Source organism: Humulus lupulus, chromosome 7 (genome assembly GCF_963169125.1).
Source record: "Humulus lupulus chromosome 7, drHumLupu1.1, whole genome shotgun sequence".
Taxonomy (NCBI): domain Eukaryota; kingdom Viridiplantae; phylum Streptophyta; class Magnoliopsida; order Rosales; family Cannabaceae; genus Humulus; species Humulus lupulus.
The window spans coordinates 195,409,191-195,436,432 of record NC_084799.1 but is presented as its reverse complement, the minus strand read 5'-3'; the positions used below and the strand labels follow the sequence as shown (position 1 = coordinate 195,436,432).

Genomic DNA, 27,242 nt, shown 5'->3' with positions numbered 1-27,242 from the left:
TTAATTGGATTTAATAACTCGATTGTACTCGATAGGTGTATAAGAGTTTAATTGGATTGTTTGCCTCGATAGTACTCGACTGTACTCGATAAAACTCGATAGGTGTATAAGAGTTTAATTGGATTGTTTGCCTCGATTGTACTTGATTGTACTCGATAAAACTCGATAGGTGTTTAAGAGTTTAATTGGATTGTTTGCCTCGATTGTACTCGATAAAACTTGATAGGTGTTTAAGAGTTTAATTGGATTGTTTGCCTCGATAGTCCTCGATTGTACTCGATAAAACTCGATAGGTGTGACCTCGATAGGACTCGACATATATCGATAGAAATCGATATTTTCTGTTTTATGTTGTAGTTTAACTTTTTGACCTTTTTTTTTTGTTTTTTGTTTTTGCAGATTCGACTGTTTCCATATTTGTTGCATTCAATGGTGTTTGGGAACTCGAAAATAGGGATTGGATTTTCAGAGATGTTGAAAATCAAGTTCTGCCCGTGGAGAAGGGTGTGACATATGAGCAATTGCTTGACATTCTGTACGATGAGCTTGAAGTGGATAAATGTGTGCATGACTTGAAAATTGAGGTCCCGTACACATGCCTATCACAATCCGTCAAACCTAACGTTATAAAAAATGATAGGCATGTGCGTGCATTCATTGGGTTAGCATTGAAATCTGTAGACAAGCTCATTCCTCTATGTGTCACATTGATTAAGAAGGGAGGTGTAAGAAATGCATCAGCTTCTGTCAGCGTTAATAAAGAAGTTCGATTTGAAGATAACATTTCTCCTCCATGTCATGGTTTCAAAGGAACTCAAGGTGACATTGGAACATGTGTTCCCGAGACAAATCCAGATGTCATAGTCCATGGTGATATCCAGGTTAGAGATCCTTCATATGTGCATGACACGGCGGAGTACGATCCCTATGGCTACGAGCCTTATGTCAACGACGATCCTGTAGTTGATGCAACAGATCTTGGTGGGCTAGATGTTAGGGCAGATTTTCCAACACAGAGTTCAGATGTTATGGTAGATGTGGAGCGCAGAATAGAAGACCGGCAAACACCTGGGACCAACAGTAGTCATCCAGGTCCAAGTAAAACCGATGATAGTTTTAGATGGAGTTCTCCACTGGACTTAGGTGAAGATCGTAGAACATGGAGTGCTCCCATGTTCAGCAAAGAGGATATAGAGGCCTCACATCAACATCATTCCTCAACCAGCAAAGCTTAAGGAGAATTGCACCTTGGGAAGTTCTTTCAGAACAAGCTTGAATTGAAAACCAAAGCATCCATATTTGCGATGAAGAATAATTTTGCGTTTATGGTGAAGAAATCTGGGACTGATGTGTGGTACATTACCTGCAAGGATCCTGATTGTGGTTAGAGATTGAGGGGTAAGAAAAAAATGCGATCTGAAATGTTCGAGATTACTGTATACAACGAAGTACACACTTGCTCACAAGAAATTCGAGATAAGGACCACCGTCAAGCATCACTGTGGGTTGTTGGGCACTTAATCAAGAGGAAATTTGCTACCGATGGTACTCGGTACATGGCAAACAACATAAGAGAGGGCATGAAGCACAATTTTGGGGTTGAAATGAGCTATGAAAATGTTTGGAGATGCAGAGAAAAGGCTCTTATGTATGTCAGAGGGACACCTGAGGAATCATACTCCAAGTTACCTGGATACCTGTGTCAGTTGGAGCATAAGAACCCAGGTACAAGTACTGATTTTGTAGCAGAAGATGGTCGTTTCTTGTATTGCTTCTTTTCCCTCGGTGTTTCTAGGTGTGGTTTCCAGTACTGTCGTCCTGTAATTTGTGTGGATGGCACATTCTTGAAGAATAAGTATGGTGGCCACATGCTCTGTGCTGTTGCGTTGGATGCAAACAACCAGTTGTTTCCAATTGCGTTTGCATTAGTGGACAGTGAGAACCATAACTCTTGGACTTATTTCATGAGAAAATTAAAGGAAGCCATAGGGGACGTTGAGAACCTTGCTTTTGTATCGGATAGGCATAAAAGCATTAATCATGCTTTGGAGCTTGTGTTCCCAGATGCGTATCACGGTGCATGTTACCATCATATCTGTATGAATGTTGTGGCAAAATTCAAAACTGACCAACATCATGGGGTGTGCAGCGTACGCATTTCGAAGAGCGGAATTTCACAAGTTCTTTGAAAAGATTAAGGTAATTGATCTGCCCATTGCTCAATATCTAGAGGGAATTGGCTTTGAAAGGTGGATTAGTGCTTATTTTCCTGGTAACTGATACAATATCATGACGAGTAACTACGCAGAAAGCTTTAACAATAAGACCAAGGAGGCAAGGAGCTTTCCAGTCGCCACTTTTCTTGAATTCATAGGATTCACTCTTCAGTCTTGGTTTGCAGATAGACGTGAAAGAGCTGCAAAAGCAACAACTGTGTTATCACCTGAGATGGAAAAAGATTTGAAGCAAATACGTGATAAAGCAATTTTTTTGGATGTCCAAGTCCTTGGTCATCACGAATTTCTTGTGGTCGATGGTAATGGTGATGGTGAGGTGAACTTGGCCACAAAATCATGCTCTTGTGGCATGTTCCAAACCATTGGGATACCCTATGTACATGCTTTTGTTGCAGCCAGAAAAAGAAGCATAAACATTTACTCATTGTGTTCCCCTTACTATAGAATCGAGGCATTAAAGGACACTTATAAAGATACTATTTACCCTATTGGGAACGAGGATGAATGGGTAATCCCTGATCACATCAGAGATACGGTTGTCGGCGTCCCCGCTGAGAAAACCCCTGTAGGAAGGCCCAGGAAACAGAAAATGGGTAGGCGAAAGAAAAATCGCTATGCTTCATGCGGGGAAAAGATTGTCAACCCACGTAAGTGTAGCAGATGTGGTGGTAGTGGGCACAATAGGAAGTCATGTAAGGCTAGGATTTAAAATATTGTGTTATGTAATTATTTAATTGATTTTGCTTCTCCTCTATTCATATTTGGTTGTTCATTACGGTTTCCATTATTTCATTACAGTTTATGATTTAGCACTAATTTCCCTATTCGATTTCTTAATCTAGTGCTGACGAAAAACCACTTCAACAGTCTCCAACACATAAAACCATTGTACAAATATCAAGTTTAGTGTCAAATTTTTACACTAATGATGCTCTATTTTTAAAAATTTTAAGGGGTTATGGTATAATTTTAAAACTTTTTAACACTTCATATTTTTTTCTTTCTTAAATAATAAGAAAGATGTAAAGGAAAGAAAAATTGAGGTACACATGACTATGAGATGGTTACACTACACCAAATACCTATTACCATAACACATTAATATAATACTAATAAAAAAGAGTTATGCTAGAGTATAATGGGCATTTGTGAAAAAAAGGCGGTAATAAAAAAGGGCGCCACTTAGATTTTTTTTCATTTTTGACCTCAAAATTTTTGAGACCCGATAGAGACCCAATTCTCATACCTTTTTTCCCCTTCTCCTTCTCGTCTCTCTCTTCCCTTCGCCCTAGCCGCACTCCCGTAACCACCATCATCCTCAGCTCCGACCACCTAACCACCATCCTCACACCCGTTTTTCTCCGAGCCAAGCTCCAAATCTCAGGCACCCGTGAACCCAACCCCCGAACCAAGTGACCCAGGTGCGAGCCCACCTCTGCGTGCCTTCGACCCAGTGGTCTCATCGTTCTTAGATTGAGAGAACGAGATTGAGAGATAAACAAGGCTATGGAGCCAGAATCTGGGATTTCCACTACTCACCGCTCGACTTCTACTACTATAGGCCAGGTTTGTACCAATCTTTTCACGTCTTTATATATATATGTATGTATAAAGGTGATAATTTTGGGGAGCGAATCTTTGTTAGATCTTGTGATGGGTTGGTGATGATGATTCTTAGTGTTGTTTACTGATAACCCTTTTTGTTGCAGCAATTTTCATGGCCGAGGATGTCGAGGAATTGTTACTAACTTATCAGAGCTTTGGTGTAGTTTACGGGGACTTGGGTACTTCACCTCTTTATGTTTACTCAAGCACATTTTCTGGGAAGTTACAGAAACATATTAGCCAAGATGCAATCTTTGGTGCTTTTTCATTGATCTTTTGGACTCTTATTCGTATCCCTTTGCTTAAGTATGTCATTGTCTTACTCAGTGCTGATGATAATGGTGAAGGTGAGTGTTTTGTTTCCTCCCTTTTCATTCAATTTTATTTAATTCAATCCAATTCAATTCAATTTCAATTTCAGTTTTTGTTTCATTTTGATTCATTTCAATTCAATTCATTTTCAGGTGGGACCTTTGCTCTTTACTCACTGCTTTGCCGCCATGCTAAGTTTAGTTTGTTTCATTTTGATTCATTTCAATTCAATTCATTTTCGGTTTCGGGGCTTGAAGTTACAGAAAAGAAATTAACTAGTGGTAAGTTGTCATGTTTTGCTATATATATACATATATTTTATTTTCACTTTGATTCTTTATGAGTGACTTAACAAACTATGTGCTGCTCACTGTTTTTAGGTGAACTTCTCTAGATTACTTGTTGCATCTTGGTCGGTCTGTTTGCTCTGCAGCACTGTGGCACACATAGAGTTGCCTTTTTATTTGCACCTATCGTATTGATCTTGTTATTTTCCATTTTTTCTATTGGTCTCTACAACACAATACATTGGAACCCAAAAGTTGTTTATGCTTTTTCACCCCATTATATTGTCAAGTTCTTTAAGGAGACTGGTCAAGATGGTTGGATTTCTCTTGGTGGGATTCTTCTTTCTATAACTAGTATGTGCTATATCCCACTTAATGGAAATAAACATCATTTTCATTGGCTTTGTTATGTTAAATTCCATTATGCCACTACTCATCTTTATAAGTCTGGTCAACCGTTAAGTTCTATGTAGTTTACTAAGGTCAAAATGTCGTTATAATACCCTAAAAAAAATGCCGTTATAGTTCTAGAGTATATGTTTCTGTTAGTTAAATTAACGATAGGCATTTTCTAATTCCTTCCAGGAACCGAAGCTATGTTTACAGACCTTGGTCATTTTACTGCTTTGTCAATAAGGGTGAGTTATATATTATTATAATTTTTTTTGACTAAATATATTGAATTTATTTTCTACACATAATAGGAAACATGTACATATTGGCTGGTTTGGAAAATTTAGTTTGGTGCAAGGCAAAGTAAAAGGAAAAACCACATGAATTAGAACCTGGTAGGAAAAAGCCAAGTAAAAGGAAGACCAAATGAGATCCAAGAGGGTTAGAATGACTGGTTGGGCTCTTGGTTTGCTCTCATAAGATCGGGGTTTGATTCCTCATGAGACCTTCCTAGAAATTTGTTAGAGTTTCCTGCCTCCCCCAAAGATTGTAGGTTCAATGGGAGAACATGTTAAAAAAAATTGAAATAAAAAACCAAAAAAGATGACCAACTGAGTTAGCAAGTCATGTATAGAAGTAACTCCATTAGATGCTGCTGGAAAAGTAGAGCATAGCGTTGAAGATATTTCTTCAAAATCAAGCGTTTATACTTTTGTATTTTATTTACCCCAAATCACTGTGCTTTTGCAGGCCTTGTTCACCATGATGTAGTAAATGCTTTTTGGCTATCAACAAATGATAGTTATGGTTCCCTTTTTTGTCTGTGCAGCTTGCGTTTGCTTTTGTTGTATACCCATGTTTGGTTGTACAATACATGGGTCAAGCTGCATACTTGTCCAAAAACCCCGATAAGATTCATTACAGCTTTTATAATTCAATCCCTGGTTAGTACTCCCTGGCATAATTAATATTGCTTCCAGAATTGCATTTTAATATATGAGTTGCTCTAATTGTGCTTTCTGTTCTTGCTTAAATTGCAGAATCTGTATTTTGGCCAGAATCTGTATTTTGCAAAATTGCATTTTAATATATGATGAATTTTTTCTTGCAGAATTTGATATCTGTACTGTATTGACAGATCCCTGTGCTACTTAAATTCTCCCTTTTATATTTTGAAATTTTTGTTATCATAAATCATCAAATTTATTGCAAGGAAAACATATGCAAAATTTGAGACTAACATGGTAGAAATGTCACCTTTATGATATATATACATGTGACCGAGTTGTTGCTCAACTTTTCTCTTCTGTAGTGTGAATGTAGAATAAAAAAGCTTCGCCATGAAGATAGCACATTAAGAATGATTAGAAATCGGCAAAAAATACTAGAGCGCTGGGAAAAGGTAACACTTTCTTGAGGATGAAATTTTATGTATCTATTTATTTTGTGGTGTGGTTTTAATCCAATTAAACTTACTGATATATTTGTTTTGATTAGTTGAGGAAATATGTGATGTACACATGGGGCTTTAGCATATTAGATGATGACCACGACAACAAGAAAAATGGATCATGTTGTAGTGGTGATATGCTAAAATCTATCAGCGGAAAAGGATCATCACAAAAACATAGGCAACAGAGCAGAACAGATTCTAAGGTAGCCATGTTTTTGTCTTCTCCGTTGGGAGGAGGTGTTTATATAATAATGATTGTACTTTTGTAGTGGGATTCATGTTCAATCTATGTCTTTTTCTCAGTCTTTTTGCATACTAAGCTAAGACTTGGTGAATTTCTTTGTATTACCATTCTTCTTTGTCATCCACTGCTAAGTAGTATTTCTTTGGATTATTATATTTATATTTTTAGACCATTTAGTCACTTTTCTTTCTTGTGAACTTGTCAAATTTTTCTTCAACTTGAGTTGTTGCTGCTGTTCCTTTTTTCAGTTATGTGCAGTAATACACCCCCTATATTCATATCCCTTGAAGATGAACTCAAGGAAAATAAAACATTTAAATAATCAAATAATGAAATGGTTTAATTTGGCAATAAGTTTGAAGACAATTATTTTATTTGATTGCTATTTTGGCTTGTATCCATTCATTTATTAGAGAATTGAACTGTGTCTTTTATTTTATTAGATAAAATAGAAGCGAATAGAATATCTGAGCAGTATATGCCCAAGCTTTTATTTATTAGGCTAACTTTTTATGTACTAAGGAAGGCTTATGTAGAAAATTTTATTTATTAGATTCAGCATGCCTATTTACTTGAAATAGAAAAATTAATATGAAAAACTCAATGTAAAGTTAAAAAATAGTTGAGGTTCAGTCAATCATTTTGTTTACAAGAGAGCATAAACATATATTTTTGTAATGGGTTTTGTGGATTAAGTTGGGATCAGATTGTATACTAGTTTTTTGTAATGAATCCACTTATGCTTGTTTGTTTTTATTGAATACCCGTTACCACTGGTTTTCTGAGGCCATAATTTATGTTAGTTTTGTTTCCAAAATTGAGCTACATTTATGATACTTGATCTTGATATATAAATAAATTAGCAAGGTGATTCTATACTCTCTGTTCTCTATTCGCACCTTTCTTTCCTCACTTATTTTGTTCTTACTTTGATACAAGTTTAGGTTCATATTTTAAATTATTTGAATATGGCAGTTTTAATTAATAATACTACTTCAGATTTGGGCTGTGTTCATTTTTGTGTTTGTGTGAGTTTTTGGATTTTTTATTAACTTTACTGTATAATTATTTATTTTACAGCAATTTTATAGTCTAATTATTGATTATGAGCTCCCTTTTTGTTGTTTGGTTTGTTAGTACTGATACTTTACAAGGATGATTGACCTAGCTGCTGATTATTGTCCATGATTCATTCTATAATTCAGACAGAAAGTATGCTTTTTAGTTTGGAAAATTACAAGAGGCATGGGGTCTGTGGTGTGCAAGCTTGCTGCTACAAAATTTTCAACTTTGTTCTTTTTTATTTGATCAAACTGATGTGCTTGTTTGTTTGTGTCTCAAACAGAAGTGGCAGCATATAGAATGGTCAATATTGAAGTGAGCTATCCCATTTGATATTTCCAGGTACCTTATATGATGTAGTAATTAAAGTATAAACCTGATTTATGTGTCTCTTATGACAAACTGGTTTTAGCCCCATTGATACATGCCAAACTTGCTTAAGGTGTTCAAAAGAAATGGATTATGTGTTTTTGTTTTTAATCTTTAGTGCTTTATCAAATGATATACTTCCTTAACGGTAAATTGGCCATAATAATATATCATTACATTTTGAGCACACCATGTCACTATGTTAGGTGCCTTTCGGCATATTTTAGGAAATTTCTCAATGTTGGTTCTTTTGGGTTTTTGTGATCTAAACAATATAGTCGAATCTATTGTCTCAAACATCCATGGTATACTTTGTTGTTGGCTTTGCAATTTTTAACGTTATATATTGACTTTGATTTGATGAAGTGGAATGCTGTGTCTGCAAAATGCCTATTCAAGTTTATCTCTGTGAGAGTTTCTTAACTATAGGTCATATTGTTCAAGCCTCACAAAAGTTTTTTTTTTAAGTAAGAATAATGAGTGAGAAGGTGGACTATATAGCATTATAGCATATAATCTATTGCTTTGCTCTGGATTGTGTATAATGCTAGATGTGACATTAGGCAATTTCTTGTGCATCATTCTTTTGAATCTTATAATTCATGCAGAAAAATAAAATTGTAGAGGCTAGTGAAATTTATTCTAATCGTCAAGATATATAAAACAATATAAACATGGAAAATTTAAATTTTTTTAAAGCTATTTTTTTAATTGCATGTAAGAAAATGAACTTTGTTTTGAAATCTTTGATGTGCTGCATATTAAACTTAGAATATGTTTTGTGTTAGTCTTTGTAAAATGTGAAGTATTAAATTTATTTATTTTCATGTGAACAAATTAACCTAAATAGGTGAAATGTATTTAAATGCAGGGGTTGGAGATTGAAGGGGAGTTGCCTGAGAAAAAGACTTGTTATGAAGGAGTATTTTATAATTACTTTAGCATAGGTATGTTTGTGTGATTTTTGACTTGTCTAAGAGCTGATAATTATTCTGTATTAGTATATGTGTGTGTGTGGTTCGCTCCCTCTTAGTTTTATCTGATGGAAATAATTTATCAGCAAGTAGGATTCCACTTTGATTTTATTTTATTCTCTTGTGCTTTTCTCCTTCTAAAATTACTGGGGTGAAAGCACAAAGCATATTTTTAAATGATTCTCTCCTGTTGTGGTTGATAATTTTTTCAGAGCTGTAGTCATTAAGAGTAACAATATTCTGCCTTGATCATAATCTGTATTTGCTTACACGTCTTAATACTTTTTTGGCTCAGGGGACTAACAAATATTTTAAGGCTGCATGTCAAAAAGGTCAATTGCTCAGAATGGAAGCAAATTACTCTTCCGTCAAGGTACTTTTGTGAGTTTGTTTTATTTGCAATATAATTTTATTTGGCAATGTGTTTCTTCTTATTCTTCTTAGATAAGTACCATCTCTGTCGCTAAGTATTATCATCATTTATACATTTTTCATTGATATTCTTATTCTATAAATCTCATTTTGTAATTATGTGTTCCTCTAGTGTAAGAGCTATTGTTGCTTTAAATCTTCATAACTATGGAAGTGGACGACATCCCTGGGGTAATCTGAAGCCAGGTTATTTGGAAAAGGTATGTATCTCTCCTCGAGATAATGTTAATTTTCATTGGGTTTGTTAGCTCTATGTTCTTCTATGTTGTATGTTGGTTATGCAGATGCGAGCATGAAAATACTCGAGATTTGTTACTACAAATTTTATCTATTAAGTGGTAGCTGCTAGATTTGTTATGGTGTTCTATGAATCTGTTAGTCTTACTCTAATTTCTAGTCTTACTCTATGGAATCTTTTTGCATGACCAGATTATCTTTATTAAGTTATTCTAATTTGTTCTTGCTGTGATTTCCCCCTTTCATGTTTCCAATTAGTGGTTTTCTCTATCTGGATTCCTATTGCAATATTATTCCTTAGTTTAGCATATGGGTACTGCCTTAGGGAAGATAAAGTATATATGTGTATATATATGTATTTATATTGGAATTGGTGAGCACAATAAGAAATTTAATAGAAGTAGATGACTGTTTGATCTTATATGTGTTCCTAGTTATGGTTGTTGTGGTGGTATTGTTTTGGTATTGTTTAGGCTCCTCCAGTTTATCTACCAGAAAGGAACTTGCCTCCACCTCCTGCATATGTGATGAACAACCTGTTGACTGAAACCAATATGTATCAACACCATCAACCCCAGAAATTGATATGCTCTGTTATGTTTGGTTCTTGTGGGCTTCTTAATTAGGGATAGTTCAAAAGTGTTCTTCTTCTTTGAATTTTTTTGATCTGAAAGCATGCTGTATAAACTTTATTGCATGGTCCTCTCTTGATGATGCCTTGTCTTCTGTTTTTATAATTATTTTTTCGTTGTAACAAAAGTTGTCTTTGAGTTGTTCCTTGAGTCACTGCCATGTGCATCTTGTTCAGTTGACTTCAGTTGATTAGTGAATAATATTGTAAAGTTTGGCAAAAATGCAGATTGATACCACTAGTAATTTTGCTGACTTTGAACTTCTCTTTTGCAGCTTTTTTTTGCTGACTTTGAACTTCTCTTTTTCAAAAATGCAAAAATGCAGACATATGAGTAAATTGAGTTATTATTGTAGCTTTTTTTTAATCAGCTTTGGCTCACCTCTAGTTTTGGGCTTTTATTTTGCTTGTTTCTTAGTTTTAGCTCTCGGACTTGGAAATTGTGATAATCAAGCTGTGACCCAATTTTTGTTTAAATCCTTTGATGCTTTCCTCGTTTTAATCTAGATTTTAGGATTCTCATCTTTAATAGCTGAACTTTTTTTTTTCTTTTGGAAAAAGTGACATGTTTTATGTAGAATGGTGTTTAATGGTACATGCAGTTCTTTTGTCTGAAGTTTTGGTCATTTGTTTCTATGTTTTCTGCCTTTGGTGACTAGGGATTATTGCTTCAGTACAGGTTCATCACAGCTCTCTATTGTGCTCTAGTAACATACTGTAACATTTAAGGTTGAGTTTTGAATTAAATGTTGGTTTCTGTGTGTGATACTAGATATGCATTTTTTTTTAAGAAACTACATAATTTAACAATGAAGTGTAGATAATCACTACAACAAAGTGAAGTAATTGTCACTTAAGGTTCTTATTTTAATACTTTTCCATAAAACTTGTGTAGAATTTGGAAATATCTTGTCTTGAAAAGAATTTGGATATGAGACTCGGTGTAGTCACCAAAGAAACTAAACCTGGTCTAACTGTAAGTCTTCTATATATCATATTAACTGAAAATCTATCTTTCTAGAGACTACAGAGATATTAATTACTCCTAAATTATTCATGCTATATTATAGGAAGATGACATGCTATTTAACTGAAACTAATCTAGATTTCTGATGAACACTTAGAATCTTGTGCAACTGGGATATCTAACTGAAACTAATCTAGATTTCTGATGTTTTGACAATACTAATTAACTAAAAGCTTCTGCAGCATTACCTGCTAGGCTGTGTGTTTTGCTTTAATGGGCATTGAGTGTGGTAAATACTGTTATTTTCCTGTGTACTGTATTATGTCTGTTTCTTGCCGCGTTAATGCTCTTGTCTCTTATCATTTGCCCAGGGTTGTTGAGATCATCTGCACTTTGGTCAGGAAATTATCTTCTAATCCTAATAGTGCTGCTATAATCGCCATGGGTGTTAACATCTTGGGTTCATGGGAGGAGCTGCCATTGTTGGGTTCATGGAAAGAGCTGCCATTACAATTGCCCTTCAACAGCTCAAAGGATTGCTTGGCATAAAAAAGAATTTCACAAAGAAGACAGATAGTCTCTGTTTGTTTAATTCAACCCATCATGTTGTAATATGATTAAATATTGTAATTACATTTGAGTAATTAATAAAAATCTATTTATGTTATCTTATTTGGCTTAAACTTTCATATTTGTTTTCCTAGTTTTGTGCAAGTAAAAAAAGATTATGTTTCTCTAAGCTAATATAACACATGTGTTATACTAAAGTGTAGTATAACACAAAAAAACTGTTATATTAAAGTGTAGTATAACACAAAAAAACTGTTATAATCAACTATAAATAACATAATTCAACACTTATCTATATATTAAAATAACACAGAAATTGTGTTATCGTTGACAGTACAATAACACATCTGTATAACACTGATAAAGTGTTATGTAAAGTACCTTGACCTACGATAACGTAGTCAGTCTTAACACATCAGAAAGTGTTATCGTAGGTTTTGATAACACATTTTTGGTGTTATTAAAAGCATTTTTTCTTGTAGTGTTAAACACCAAAATATATGCTCATATAAGTAGCACTCTAATATTTTTTTTTTCTATTTAAGAAATAGATACTTCTAGTTTCTATGTTTAATTTAAATTCAAGTTTGTACCATTTGCCTTTTTTTTTAAGAAAAATAAAATCTGTTTTAGACCTATTTTGTAAAATGATTTTTTTTTTAAGAAAAAACCTCTAAAGGTTAAATTTAGTAAAAAAATAAAAATAAACAAGACCAATGTTCCATTGAGTTTATTAATTAATGAATTTTAATCTATGTTAAGGTAATTTTAAATAATGAAAAAAAAACTAAATAAGACAAAACTATACTTTATAAAAATAAATATCTTAACTTATTTTTATTTTTATACTAAAGTCCCGAAAGACTCGACCGAAGTGATCCACTCGTCATCATGGTAAATAAAATAACATTCTTTTAATTATCAAACAATATTTCACAACATAATTCATCAAATATTTAATTAATGCACACATGCTTACCCTTTAGCGACATATGCTTACCCTTTTTACCCTTTGGATGTCGAGGCAAACACAATATGTGAATTTAATATTTTTTTATTTAATAACTTTTTCAAAAAATATTGTTTGATAAAAAATAATATAAAAAACTAACTATATGCTATACTATACAAGATGTGTAAGACAAAAATGTAAAGAGCATCATGGGGCCAAATTCTGATAGAACAGGCCCACACACCACTTGGTCCTGAAATGCTGGATGTTCTCATCGATAACAATATCGAGTGGTAGCTTGGAAACTAGATGCTTGATATGTTTGATGGCAAACATACCACAATCCCCCCTGCATAGAATCGATTTTGTGTCAATAGAAGATAAAAATAACTTTAATTTTCAGATTTCAAAATCCAATAATTAAATAGGGGAATACCTTGTCTTAGTCTGAGGACACTCCTCTGGAGGAATACGACAATATGAGAAAGGCTTTGCATTCTGCTCAGGACTGACCTGGAGGTCCTCATGGTCGTCAAACATGCCAGAACACCATAACAACGAAGGCAACAATAAGCACCAAGGCTTGATCGCTTCCTCCATCAGAGCAGGACTGAGGACGCTATGGTTGGAATCATAAACATTGATGCACCATGTTGGAATGGAGACTTCAATGGTGATCCAATGTGCAGCTTTCTCGACGTGCAAGGCAAAATATACTTCACTCACATTTTTCCATGATACAAGGTATTGATTATTATCGCCCTTCAACATTCTCAGCACATCGTCGTCCCATGTATACTTAGTGCCGGTCTCTCTGAAATGATTCCAACGACCTAGGCACACCTGGGGGAAGGTGGTGTTCATGATCACAGCATCCTGCCGAAATGCAGCATGGTAAAAGTGGCGTTGGCAGCGTAGCATGTGCAAAGCGGCATCAATATGCTAAAAAAACACAAAAATTCGTTATTACCATCAATATATTTTAAGATTGAATTGAAAACATGAATGTACTTTACATACTGAATCCCAAAGCCAAGTCTGGACTGTGTGCAACTGTAAGAACCATGCCACACCGTGCGTCCCAGTATACACGTTGCGGTCTCTCTTATTGTTGATCTTCCCGATGATCCACTTATGGAAGCTCTTACCTGCTTTGGGTCACACTTCCTCAGTGGTTCAGCAACTAGCCCCTGTTTATCATGTCTGATCTTCTTTGTTGGGTCGGTGAAGTCATCAAAATGCTTGGGCCTGCGTTTCTTCCTGACAACTTCAAGGCCAGCTGCCTCCTCGAGCTACAGTACTCGTACACTGGGACTGTCAGCATCACTGGCAGCTACACATGTCTGGGCCTGTGGAGTGGAGGGTTGATCACCGCGCTCGTAGTCTGCAGGCAAGATATCAGACTCTGTATCTGATTTTACGTTGGTGGATCGACCTGAGACCAGTGAAAGAAGCTGCGCCAACTGAGCCATGATCGTGGTCTGATTCTGTAGTAAGGTTGCCTGGCCCTCCTCAACCCTCTTGAGCCTCTGCAGAAGTTGCTCATAATCAGGCTGGGCAACCTGACTAGATGAAGCTGCACAGGCCTGTGAAGTGCCCTCATCAACCCTCGGGACATCCTCCTAAAAAATGGAGGCTTCCTTTGCAACTTCTGCTAGCTTCTCTGCCTCCTTCTCAGGTACCACTACTTCATCCACTGCAGTCCCAGCCTCCAACTCAGGGAATAACCTGGAATCAACTTCTAGGAGGCTATTGTAGTAGACTACCTCACCGGGACGTGGCTTTAGCATGGAAAATACCACTAACTGCATGGTTGAATAACATGTGTCAGAAAAACTTTAATAAAATAAATCTCTAATCAATTAATTTGTGGCATTTAACAAGATAAAATGGAACTTACTCGACAATTGGCGAATATAGGAGCCAACAGAGCTGTCGAAATAGTGATATCAGTCTTCGTAGCCCAACTGAGCATCCTCGGAATCTGATTCCCACTATTCTCATCGAACTTACTCCTGAGAGAAGGCATGGCCTCAAAAGCCCAGTAAAGAAGCGCGGGTGCATAGCAAGTGAAACTATACTTCGCCTCCTTCTGTTTTTTGCTTGACCCCTCTTTCTTCTTCTCCTCATAGTGTTTCAATTGCTTCTTCATGTCCTTTTGAAGGCCTTTGCTAACCTTCTTAAATGACAACTTCCCCCAAGGATACTTGAAAAAGTAATCAATATCCTCAACCATCCTCAGGGAATCTCCCCATATCGTTGTTGTCTTCTCTCGGGCATTCAGTACCCCCTCTATCAAATAGCACAAACCCAACTTAAATGCATCTTCTGGGTTTGTAGAGGCCTTCAGTGCATCTTCCAACTGACCAAAACTAACCTTCGAATCACCATTAAAATATTCCTGGATGATCCGATCACTTGAAAGATGCTCTTTCAATTCATCTGGGGACGGTGATTTCCCAAAATTTAGCCCGGTAACTAGGGAAAAATCTGCAATACCAAATCTACAGAGAGTGTTTCCCAGGTAGAACTAACCCTCTTCAGCCTTCTTACTTTCTACCTTACGCAACATTAGCTGATGCAGCAGAACCCCAGAAAAACTAAACGATTTTGCCTTAAAGAACTGTCCCAACGGGCATGCCTGTGCCCTTTCAATAAGACCATGCCTCTTAAACTGCTCTATAAGGGTATCTAAGTAGGCACTACCCCTATAAGTGACACGGCCAGGAAAGTGTTTCTCCAACGGCACAATAAGTTCAGGCATCTGGAAAAAAAAAACAAAAAAAAATGTTAAAAAAAAATGTTAAAAATGTAAAACAATCTGGTAAGGCAGTTACTATCGAGGCAGAAACAATCGAGTTCTATCGAGTCTTATCGAGGCCTATCGAGGTAAGGCAAAAAAACCAAAGTCTAGTCATATCGAGTCCTATCGATTCCTATTGAGGTGGGTCCTAAAAATCCCAAAGCCGTGAATCATCGAGTCTTATCGAGTCCTATCGATTCATATCGAGGTATGTTCTAAAATTCCCAAAGCCTTGTATCATCGAGTCTTATCGATTCCTATCGAGGTATGTTCTACAATTCCCAAAGCCTTGTATCATCGAGTCCTATCGATGTAGGTTCTAAAATTCCCAAAGCCTTGTATCATCGAGTCCCCTATCGAGTCCTATCGATTCCTATCGAGGTAGGTTCTAAAAATTCCCAAAGCCTTGTATCATCGAGTCCCTATCGATTCCTATCGAGGCACAGTCTAATCCATTCCTCATCCTATACTATCGAGTCCTATCGATTTCGATCGAGTTTCATGAAAATATCGAAAGAAACCCAGATTTCTTCATTGCCAGCCCAGATCTATCCTATGAACAAAAATCAACAAAAAAAACCAGGCACATACACATATTGCAGATTAAAAACGAAATCCCTCACCTTCGCTTTCTTTGAGGTTGTTTCCTAAAAATTTGGTTTCCTTGCTCGACGTTTTCTCCTTCCCCTTCTTCGATCGTCAAGTCCGACCTTTGGGAGCCCTTCTTCGTGTTTGTGGAAGACAATGAAGTTGGGTTCTACGGATTCAATCGAGGCCTATCAATTTCAAAGTTTTCTTGGTTCGGGTATTTTGGGAGAGAATACGGAGAGTTTGAGAAAATTATGCCAGGGGTATTTTGGGTAGTAACGACATTAGTAGGACCAAAATGAGAGACTTATAGGGATAGGGTATTTTTCAAACGGAGTGTCACTTATTGCATTAAAAATCAAATTTCCCATAACAAAACCAAATGATGAATGATTTAGAATGAGTGAGAATGAACTATTTATATATCGAGTAATGATATGTGCATATAAAATATGTACTTAAACATTATACACAGTGATGTGTCGTTGTTTTTTAAAACAGTAAATCCTAATTTTAATAAATGTGATTGGCTAGGTTAAACTGCCACATCACTGTGTGTAATATTTGGGTGTATATTTTAGGTGCACATATCATTACTCTTTATATATCAGGCTGAACAATTCATTTATATGTATATTATTATATTATATTATAAGTATCTTCGTGGAAGGCTGCGAAAAGTGAAGTGTTAAATTGTTTTTTTTTATTGTATTCTTCCTCCATGAGTTGAAACTCTATCTCAGACAATCTATATATAATACATGAAGAAAAATATATATAATACATAAGAGAAGTCAGTGGACCACTTGTAATGAGGCGGTGGAACAGGACCATAAAAGACAAAAACAAACTAATAAATACAACAGGGAAACTTGTAGCTAAAATCACATTTATTTATAGATATAATTGACAAAAGAAGGAAGAAAATAACATCGAAAACATTAAAATATTGAACAAAATAATATTTTTATTAAAATAAATATATTATGATGTATGTTTTACATGTACACATGAGTTTGTTAATGTTGTATATTATTTTATTAAAACTAATTCAGCACAATAACAAATTAGTACACATGGAGAATAAAATAAAGAAGAAAATAATGCTATATGACATTATGAGGCAATTTTAAATAGAATATTTTATAGCTTATAAGTTATAAGTAAATTTAATTACACTATTCTCAAAAGTTCATTTTTAGTATGTGTAATATTTTCCATTTGAAGAAGAGTACATAATGAAACTTCCAAATGTTAAACAAAATGGAATTTTAATTTACATAATTTTGTACTGTGGTGTGCATTTTCGCATTTTGTTTTAAAAGGAAAATTGAACTCACATATTTAATAAATTTACACAAATTTAACTGGTAGATTTTGAAATTCCGTTTTTTATGATTACCAACTTAATTATTCTAATTAAATAATTAATTGCTGAATTGTTACAGAAATGTTTAAACAGTTTATCACCAGAAAATAAAAACGAACATAAAGTAAAGAACACACGAAATTATACGTGGTATCAGTAATCTTTGCAGATTACTACTAGTCCATGGGGTCACGCCCAGAGAATGAAATTTATTATATGAATATCTAAACGATTACAAAACTAAATTGACTTATACAAATAAAGACTCCCTCTTGAATTTGTCGCAACTGTTGTAATCAAAACTCATAATCAAATTTCTGAAGTGCTAAGATCTTGAACTCCCTTCAAATCATAACACTTGCACTTTTCTTCCCGAAAAGTGACTCACGAACAAGACTTCTCCCGAAGCTTGATGAATGAAAGTCAACTAATTCAGTTTAGTTAGTTGACTTAAGGCTTAATTGTTTTTATGTTTTACTTTCTTGATCATTGTAATAAACTCTGTTATAACAGAATTGTTTCCTCTGTAACAAACAACTAGCTTATAAATAAAGATCTCAATCAATAGATGCTAATAAGTTTTTTTTAGCATCTTTACAATTGTTTTCTCTTACTGCTCTAAAAGTTCTACATGGTATCAAAACCTCTGACTGACGTCCATGGCTTCCTCCGATGACAACTCGTCTCCAACAACTACGATCGATCCTACTGCTGTGCCTCTGGTGCCATCGCCTTCTCAGACGACTTCAAATATTCCCTCGGCTCCAATGTGGAATCCATTTTCCAACTCTCTCTCTTCCTCTCTCACAGTGAAACTTGATCGTGCTAACTTTCTGGCTTGGAAATCACAGGTTGTTCCCATTGTCATTGGTCATGATTTAGATGAATTTTTGTTCAGTGCTGTCACACCACCACCAAAACTTCTCAATGGTAACACCAACCCTGCTTTCACCGAATGGAAACGAAAATATCAACTCTTACTTTCTTGGCTCTGCTCTTCGATGATTGAAGGAATTCTTGCCACAGTAGCCAATTACACCAGCTCTCATTCTGTCTGGCAAGCTCTTGAACAAAAATTTTCTAGTATCACCAAAGCTCGCCTCCTTCAACTAAAAGCCCAACTCTCTAATATCCATAAAGGTTCTCTCTGTATTTCTGATTATGTGGACAAGATCAGATCTCTTTGTGATTCTTTGGCAGTTGCTGGTCATCCCATTAGTGATTTTGATATGGTGCTGCAACTTCTGAATGGTCTTGGACCAGAGTTTGACCCAGTTGTCTCTGGTATTACATCTTGCAGTGACACTCTCTTTCTTGAAGAAGTTTAAGCTCTTCTCATGTCTCATGAAACTCGCCTGGAACACCATAGCTCTATGTCCGATCTTTCAACCAGAATGTCTGCCAATTTGACATTTGGTTCAAGAAATGGCTACTCTCGTCCTTACAACAACTCTGGCAGAGGTACTTCCTCTGAAAATTCCTCAAGATTTCCTCCTCGTGGACCATTTCGATCAGCTAATGTCCCAAATCATCCGTTGTGTCAAGTTTGTATGAGGTATGGTCACACTGCTGCTATATGTCACTACCGCTTTGACAAAAATTGGGTCACTTTGAAGCCAACCTCTTCTCAACCCCAAGCCTTACTCACTGAACAAGAGCTTGACTATGAGCCTCATGCCTATATAACTCAATCTGTTCCAGATTTTTGGTGATGATGCAGGTTGGTATGCTGATACAGGTGCCACCAATCATGTGGCCTTTAATATGGAGAATCTTGATTCTGCTGCCCCATATTCTGGCCATGAGACCTTGGCAGTTGGAAATGGTAAGAAGCTTGTCATTTCTCATATTGGTAAAGCTATTATCTCCTCTCATTCTTCCCATCCATTACAGTTGCAATCTGTTTTACAAGTTCCTTTGATTACCAAGAATCTTGTTAGTGTCTCTCAACTAACTAAAGATAATGATGTTTTTATGGAGTTTCATAAATCTTGTTGTTTTGTCAAGGACAAGCAAACCGGTGCAGTCTTGCTTAAAGGGAAACGTAAAGATGGCCTCTACCTCCTAGGAGATAATACTTCGAGTCTTTCAAATACATCATTGCAGTGTCACCTAGCTACTTCTACTGTTTTCCTTGTAATACAGATTGTAATCCTTTTCCTTTTAGTAAAAACAATTGTACTCAAACTGTTAACACAGTTTCTTCATGTACTGCCACTGAAATCAATAAAGACTCATCTTCTACTTATTATGTTTCATCATCTCCTTCTGTGTTTGTCACCAATAAATCATCTGATATTAACCTTTGGCATAGTAAACTTGGCCATCCAGCCTCTGCCACTCTATCTAAGATTTTGTCTCAGATCAAGATTTCTCATTCACTCAAACATCTCCACTTTTGTAATGCATGTCAGCAAGGCAAAAGTCATAGACTTCCTTTTTCCATATCTCATAGTAGGGCCACTCAACCTCTTGAACTAATCACACAGATTTATGGGGGCCATCTCATGTTGTGTCCAAAGATAACTACAAATATTATGTTCATTTTATTGATGACTATAGTCGATTCACTTGGATATTTCCAGTAACTCTTAAGTCTCAAGCTTTTGAAACTTTTATTCAGTTTAAAAGTTTGGTTGAAAAACAGTTTGGCTTACCTATCAAGGGTGTGCAAGCTGATTGGGGAGGCGAGTATAGACCTTTTGAGCGGTTTCTACATGATCAAGGCATCAAGTTCCAACATCCATGCCCTCACACGCATGAACAGAATGGCCAAGCTGAGAGAAAGCATCGGCATATTGCAGAAACTGGTTTGACCTTGCTAGCTCATTCTGGTTTGGATATGTCTTACTGGTGGCATGCCTTTTAGTTGTGCTGTTTACTCCATTAAAAGAATGCCAACACCTGTGCTTGGTGATATAAGTCCATATGAGAGTCTGTTCAAACATACACCTGATTATTCAGTCTTGAAACCATTTGGATGTGCCTGTTTTCCATATCTTTGACCTTACAATCATTACAAGCTAGAATATAGGTATGAAGAATGTCTCTTTTTGGGCTATTCTTCAAAGCACAAGGGATACTTATGTGAGAATGCAGCTGGCAGATTGTTTATTGCTCGACATGTGGTGTTTAATGAACATCACTTTCTAGCATCTCAAGCTCCAAAGTCATCTAAGGTACCCTCTACTTCTACTCATTTTCCTACTGCTTAGTTTCATACAAATAATGTTCCTTTAGCTTCTAATGTTGTGCCTTCACCTAATGTTGCTGCTGCTTCCACTAAGCTAAACGTGATCGTGTTATTGAGTCTTCACCCTTCCGCGATGCTACTTCACCTACCAGAATGTCTAATGCATCAACTGAGCAACCCTCATTGGCATCCCCTGAGCTTGGTGTCTCTGTCATACCATCCGTTTTAGTGACTTCAGCTCCTGTTTCTGAAGAACTTCCTTCGGCTTTTGCAGCAACTATTATGATGCAAAGGACTCACACCATGACTACTCGTTCTCAGAGGGGCATTTACAAGCCAAAAGCATACTTGGCTACTAAATACCCTCTTCCTGAGTCTTTGTTTCCCAGTGAACCGAAGACCACTAAATCTGCTCTTCAAAATCCAGCATGGTATGCATCTATGAAACAGGAATATGATGCTTTGATAAAGACAGGCACTTGGTCCTTGATTCCTTATGAGCCTCAAATGCATCTCATTGGAAACAAGTGGGTCTACAGAGTGAAGCTAAAGGCAGATGGCTCTCTTGACAAGTATAAATCATGGTTAGTAGCGAAAGGGTATCTTCAACAGCCAGGCATTGACTATGAGGACACATTCAGTCTTGTAGTGAAACCAGTCACTGTTAGAACAGTCCTCACCCTGGCGGTCTCATCTAATTGGGATGTTCGACAATTAGATGTTTCAAATGCTTTCCTTAATGGGAACTTAAATGAGGATGTGTATATGTCTCAGCCGCAAGGTTTTGAAGATCCAAATAGACCCTCTTATGTTTGTAAGTTACATAAGGCTATATATGGTCTTAAACAAGCACCTAGAGCTTGGAATGAGAGCTCAAACACACTCTGTTCAGCTGGGGATTTTCAGCTTCCAAAGCTGATACTTCTTTGTTTGTTCATGGATCCTTAGATACCCTTGTTATTCTTCTAGTCTATGTGGATGATATCTTGATAACAGGTCCTAATCCAGTATTGATTCAGAAGCTTATAACTGATTTAAATGCATCATTTTCTCTTAAAGATTTGGGCTAGGGCCATTACTTTCTTGGGGTTGAGATTCATAGATGTACTGAAGGTATGTATTTGTCTTAAAGCAAGTATGTTACTGATCTATTACTCAGAGTTCATCTAGATGGAGCTAAAACTTGTCCTGCGCCCACAAGCAGTACTCACAAACTTGCTCTCACTGAAGGTACTCCCTTTGAAGACAAGACTCTATATAGAAGTACAATAGGTGCATTACAGTATTTGACACTAACCAGGCCTGATGTTGCTTACATTATTAACAAGCTATCTCAGTTTATTCATTCTCCTACCAATGTTCACTGGGAAGCTTGTAAGAGATTACTCAGGTACTTAAAAGGTACTATATCAGAGGACTACTACTATGACCAGCACCTAGAATGTCACTTGAAGCATACTCTAATGCAGATTGGGCAAGTTTTATTGATGATAGGCGTTCAACAGGTGGATATGCAGTGTTCTTAGGTCCTAATCTAATCTCCCGGTCTGCAAAGAAGAAACAAGTGGTTGCTAGATCTAGTACAGAGTCTGAGTTTAGATCATTAGCTAATACTGTTGCTGAAATTAAATGGCTCCTGTCTTTGTTAACTGAACTTCATGTGACACTTGCAGCTACTCTCATCATTTGGGTTGATAACCAAGGAACTGCTACCTTAGCAGCTAATCCTGTTTTCCATGCCAGATGCAAACATATAGAGATTTATCAACATTTTGTAAGAGATCAAGTTCTGAATAATGAACTTTCTGTGCGATATGTGCCTTCTGTTGATCAGGTTGCCGATATCTTAACAAAGTCACTGCCAAATGACAGGTTTCAGTATCTGAAGGACAAACTCAAAGTGATTTCTACCCCTCACTACAAGAAAAAATGCTTTTAATAACACCGAAAATGTGTTATCAAAACATACCATAACACTTTTTGATGTGTTAAGACCGACTATGTTATCGTAGGTCAGGGTACTTTACATAACACTTTATCATTGTTATACAGATGTGTTATTATACTGTCAACGATAACACAATTTCTGTGTTATTTTAATAAATAGATAAGTGTTTAATTATGTTATTTATAATCGATTATATAACACATTTTAATACTTATAAATTTGTGTTATACTACACTTTAGTATAACATTTTTTTGTGTTATACTACACTTTAGTATAACATTATTTGTGTTATACTGCACTTTAGTATAACACATGTGTTATATTAGCTTAGAGAAACATAATCTTTTTTTACTTACACAAAACTAGGAAAACAAATATGAAAGTTGAAGCCAAATAAGGTAACATAAATAGATTTTTATTAATTAATAAAATGTAATTACAATATTTAGTCTACTAGTCTAGACTTAAGAAATCATATTACAACATAATTTATGCCCAATTCAGATTCCTTTATCACTAAATACAAAACAAGAAATGTATACAAAAATTAGTGAAATACATTCTTCCATTAAGGCCTCAACTACAAATGTTGTCAAGAATTGCTCCAAAGAAATCATCTCAATATACCTGCACATTGTACAAAAAAAAAAATCCTTTTATTATTAAGAACAGTTTCCACCTGTAAGCATATAAAGTTTAAATTAAATTTGTAATAACTCCAAAACTTGATGAAACAGCAGGGTATAGCAAGATGTGTTCCTTATCACTGGTCTCTCCAAATAGCACCACATTCATCAAAGAGAGACAGTAGCCATTATTGAACAAACAAGGAGAGACACAAACAAGCACGGTTTGCTTATCAACATGAATATAGATCAACATATATAAAATATATAAATATATTAACTAAATAATTATAATAAAGGCCATTAACTTATTGAAAATTGTCTTGAAAGGAGAAAAGGGCAAAACAATTCTAATAAATTGGATAAAAAGAACATGACAATCTATATATTCCTTTATGTGTTATATTAGAAATATACACCATAGAAGAATTCTACTATCATTTCAACTGGTTCCTAAATAATTTGAATTAGAAATTTAGTACTATAGTTCTGAGAGATGGAAATTAAGAGCTAGAGAGACTAAAACCAAAATTCAGGAACAGGTTAAAACTGGGGAATGCAATCTTCAACCTGTAAAATGCATGGAATTAGATAACAGATCAGAAGTCCTGAGGTATAAACTTAAGTTAGCATTCCATTTTTAGTGCCCATTTGTGGTTGGCTTGCCTAATTTTATAATATGTAACTACTGGGTTAAGAAATATTTCCATGGTTACTTTATGAAATTAAACAACTTACCTTAGTTTTAGAATTGTACATCTGTTTTAGTTGTCCTGAGGTAGACGAAAAGGTTAGCTTTAAATCTCTAGGCCCAACTTCAATGGTATCATTTTGTAGATTCTTTATCTTGGAGAGTAAATTCATGTTTACTACAATAGTTTGAAAAAGAAACCAGAGCAATTAAACAATTAATGCCTCTTTATGCATATTGTATGATATTGTATCTTAATGGTGAGCTTCATAAGAATCAACTATATGTTCAATATAATTTGACTAGCAAGTTTGAACTCAATTACCTGTACTATATGCCTTTGAGACAAAGTAAGTATTCCAACCAAGCGATAGTACAGAAACTTGAAAATGAAGCCAATACTTTGGAGCTTGTTTTGGTGATTGTCCCAAGTAAGCTTGTGCATAGAACTTTCTCAAGTTCTTTGTAACATTGTCTAAACTTTAAATACTGTGCCTTAATTCTAGTGTTCTTTTGACCTGAGTCCGTAAAAAATGCATCTAACTCAGTGTCAATAACAAAGGTTCACAAGAAACAGAAAATGAGACATGACAAGCAAATTTCTTAAGCTAAAAAGTACAGGGAATCCATGATTTTCTGTTTACATGAAAAAAAAACACTAAAACACATGTATTTCTACTCCAAACAATATGATCCAATTTTCAACTTCTTGCTACAACTTAGTAACTCTCCATTAAATATTCAAAACTAAAACACCAAAATCAGAGCATACTTTTCCAATAATATTAACTCTCCATTAAATATTCAAAACTAAAACACCAAACTTAGAGCATACTTTTCCAATAATATTAGGCTGACGGCTTATCCCAACCCACTTGTATGTTTTTCCATCTAAGTACCTAACAGTATGCATTCCTGCGCAGATACCTGCAGCATACACACCAAAAGAAACTTGTCATAATTTGCACAGAAAGCTCATATAGCAAAAAATGAAAAATTATAGCCACAATCTGCTAAATTGAGTTCTCACCAAACCAGTTGCAGATAAAATATCAAGAACAATACTGTCCCACCAACATTCATTAAAATTTGGTAGCATGTGACGGAAGGTAAGTTGAAAATGCCAAGATAAGCTTTAATATACAGCCATAACCACCAAAGCACTCAAAACACACTTGTCAGAAACATAAAAGACATTTGATCTCCGCTCAAAGAAGGAGAAAGCAGAACCAATTTAAATAAACTATGAAAGGCACACAATAAAACATATTATATTTGTCAAAGAACTAACCTCCATCATCTCAAATCCAATTGATAGCATCCAAAGAAGAGGCTGATTACGAAGCAATATAGCTTTACCCCACCATCCAATAATATGAGCTAAAACGAATTCATCAAAAAGTGTTTCCTATAGAAATTAAAATATTATAAACATAGAGAAGTCAGAAGTCTAAACTCAGTACAAGGCATTAACCTAAATCTTCCTATATATTTTTCTTCCTCTGTTGCTGTACTAAAAAATTAAGAAATAAAAACATGGGAAATTGAGGTTTCAAGAGAGAGACTAAGGTTTTGAGAAGTTAAAGATTTAAAAGGCAACAGGAGAAAGAAGATGGTATGTATTAAGATCAACCTTGCAAACCTGATTATGTAAATTGCAAACCCTAATTCCCCATGTTTGAACAAAGTCAACCATACCGATACACAAATTTGAACATAATATTTCACAGAAAAATGATAGCATCACAATCCACAAACTCATAAACACAACACCATAAACAAAGCAGCAGCACAAACTCATAAAAAAATTTCACAAAACCACTAAGGCACAAACTTGGGGATAACAAAAATAAATAAGCAGACAGATGGGTTCGTGAGAATTGATACCGATGCCCGTATAGCCGACGGTGGCGAACTGGTTGCAAACTGGTGGCGACGGTGGCAAGTAGCTGGGTCCGTTTGCGGGTCAGCGATTAGATTGGCGCGTGAGGGATCGTGACAGACAGAGGTTGCGAGAGGGTGAGATGAGACTTGAAGAAGAAAAGTGCGAGTGTGTGAGATGAGAGCCTGAAAGAAGAAGACGATGCTGATCAATGATAAGAAATGGGTGATCAATGATAAGAAATGTCAATTCTTATTTCAATATTTAAACACCCACAAACTCTTAGGAAGACAGAGTTCTCACATTCTGTGATATCCCTTTGGGTCTGGTTGACAAGTCCTGGAAGTGATCTAAACCTAAAACAACACATATGGATTGATCTAATGCATCTAGTGCCATCTAACACTTTCTTAAAGAGCTTAAATTTTCACCTAAAATATTATAGATATATATATATATAAACATATATCCTGCTAAACAAACAGTAAGTTACATGATTTACCTGAGAATTCAAAGAGGAAAGAATACTGAAGTTGCTGTACTGGCCAGACGATTCCCTCAATAAATTTTTTACACCAGTAGAGACCTCCTGTCAAGATAAACTAAAGCTTAATATACTTAAACAGTTAAACTCTATAAGAATGTTGCAAGAAAATCCCAAACAAAAATACTACTTTCTAGTTACCAAATAGCAACCAAAATTAACTTTTCCTACCATCTTCATGTTTCTTTTCCACTTCTCATTGATAAGTTCTAACAAGACAAATCTATAATTCCTCCCTTTTTCTCTCTACTTGATCAATAATCATGTTCTTCTTTTACTGAACCTTAGAAGACATTTCTTATGCAGCCTAGGATTTGATTTTGAAACTAAAAGACAACCAATCTTTCATTTATAAGCTATTTTGGCTGTACAAATTTTTAATTTAATTTCCCTTAAAACCAAATAGATTATTAGATAGATATGCATGAACCTCAGATGAGATGAACCTCATACCACTAGCTATTTTGCACAGCTTAATGATTATATGTGCTAAAGACAAAAACAAATGGAGATGCTTAAAACTTATCAAAGATCTGTAAAAGATTTCATTAACCCACTTGGAATCCAAACTAACATGTATTTAGCCCAGGTTAGAGAAATTTCCTAGTTATGTTTCTCCAAATAGATAACACAGCCCTGTTACAGCATATACCTTACAAGATACAATTTTCTCTTCCTCTTTTTTTCTTCATTTATTTAAATTATATGCACACACACATACACACAAAAATATGAGAGCCAAGAGCAGTTATTCTGTAAGGAACACTTTCTTAATCTCCATACCAACTTCTACTTTCTGAGTTTCATGAGTTAGATTAGTTATAAGTTTACAGCATAAGTTATCTACCAGTATATGTGTATTCATTCTGTTT

At 35.4% G+C, this 27,242-nt stretch overlaps 1 protein-coding gene and 1 long non-coding RNA gene across 2 annotated transcripts; both read left to right on the top strand.

The window, feature by feature from the left end:
- The first annotated feature begins 2,826 nt into the window (after window positions 1–2,826).
- Window positions 2,827–5,969, top strand: LOC133792516 (potassium transporter 7-like). The gene is made up of 8 exons (XM_062230425.1): window positions 2,827–2,884; window positions 3,947–4,189; window positions 4,307–4,410; window positions 4,549–4,795; window positions 5,027–5,079; window positions 5,664–5,778; window positions 5,875–5,897; window positions 5,946–5,969. The coding sequence occupies exons 1-8, from the start codon at window positions 2,827–2,829 to the stop codon at window positions 5,967–5,969; spliced, it is 867 nt and encodes a 288-aa protein (XP_062086409.1).
- Window positions 5,970–7,569: 1,600 nt separating this feature from the next.
- LOC133790079 (uncharacterized) lies at window positions 7,570–7,983 on the top strand. Its single transcript, XR_009873880.1, has 2 exons — window positions 7,570–7,781; window positions 7,877–7,983. It is a non-coding gene; the product is annotated as an uncharacterized LOC133790079 (long non-coding RNA).
- The last annotated feature ends 19,259 nt before the right edge of the window (window positions 7,984–27,242 follow it).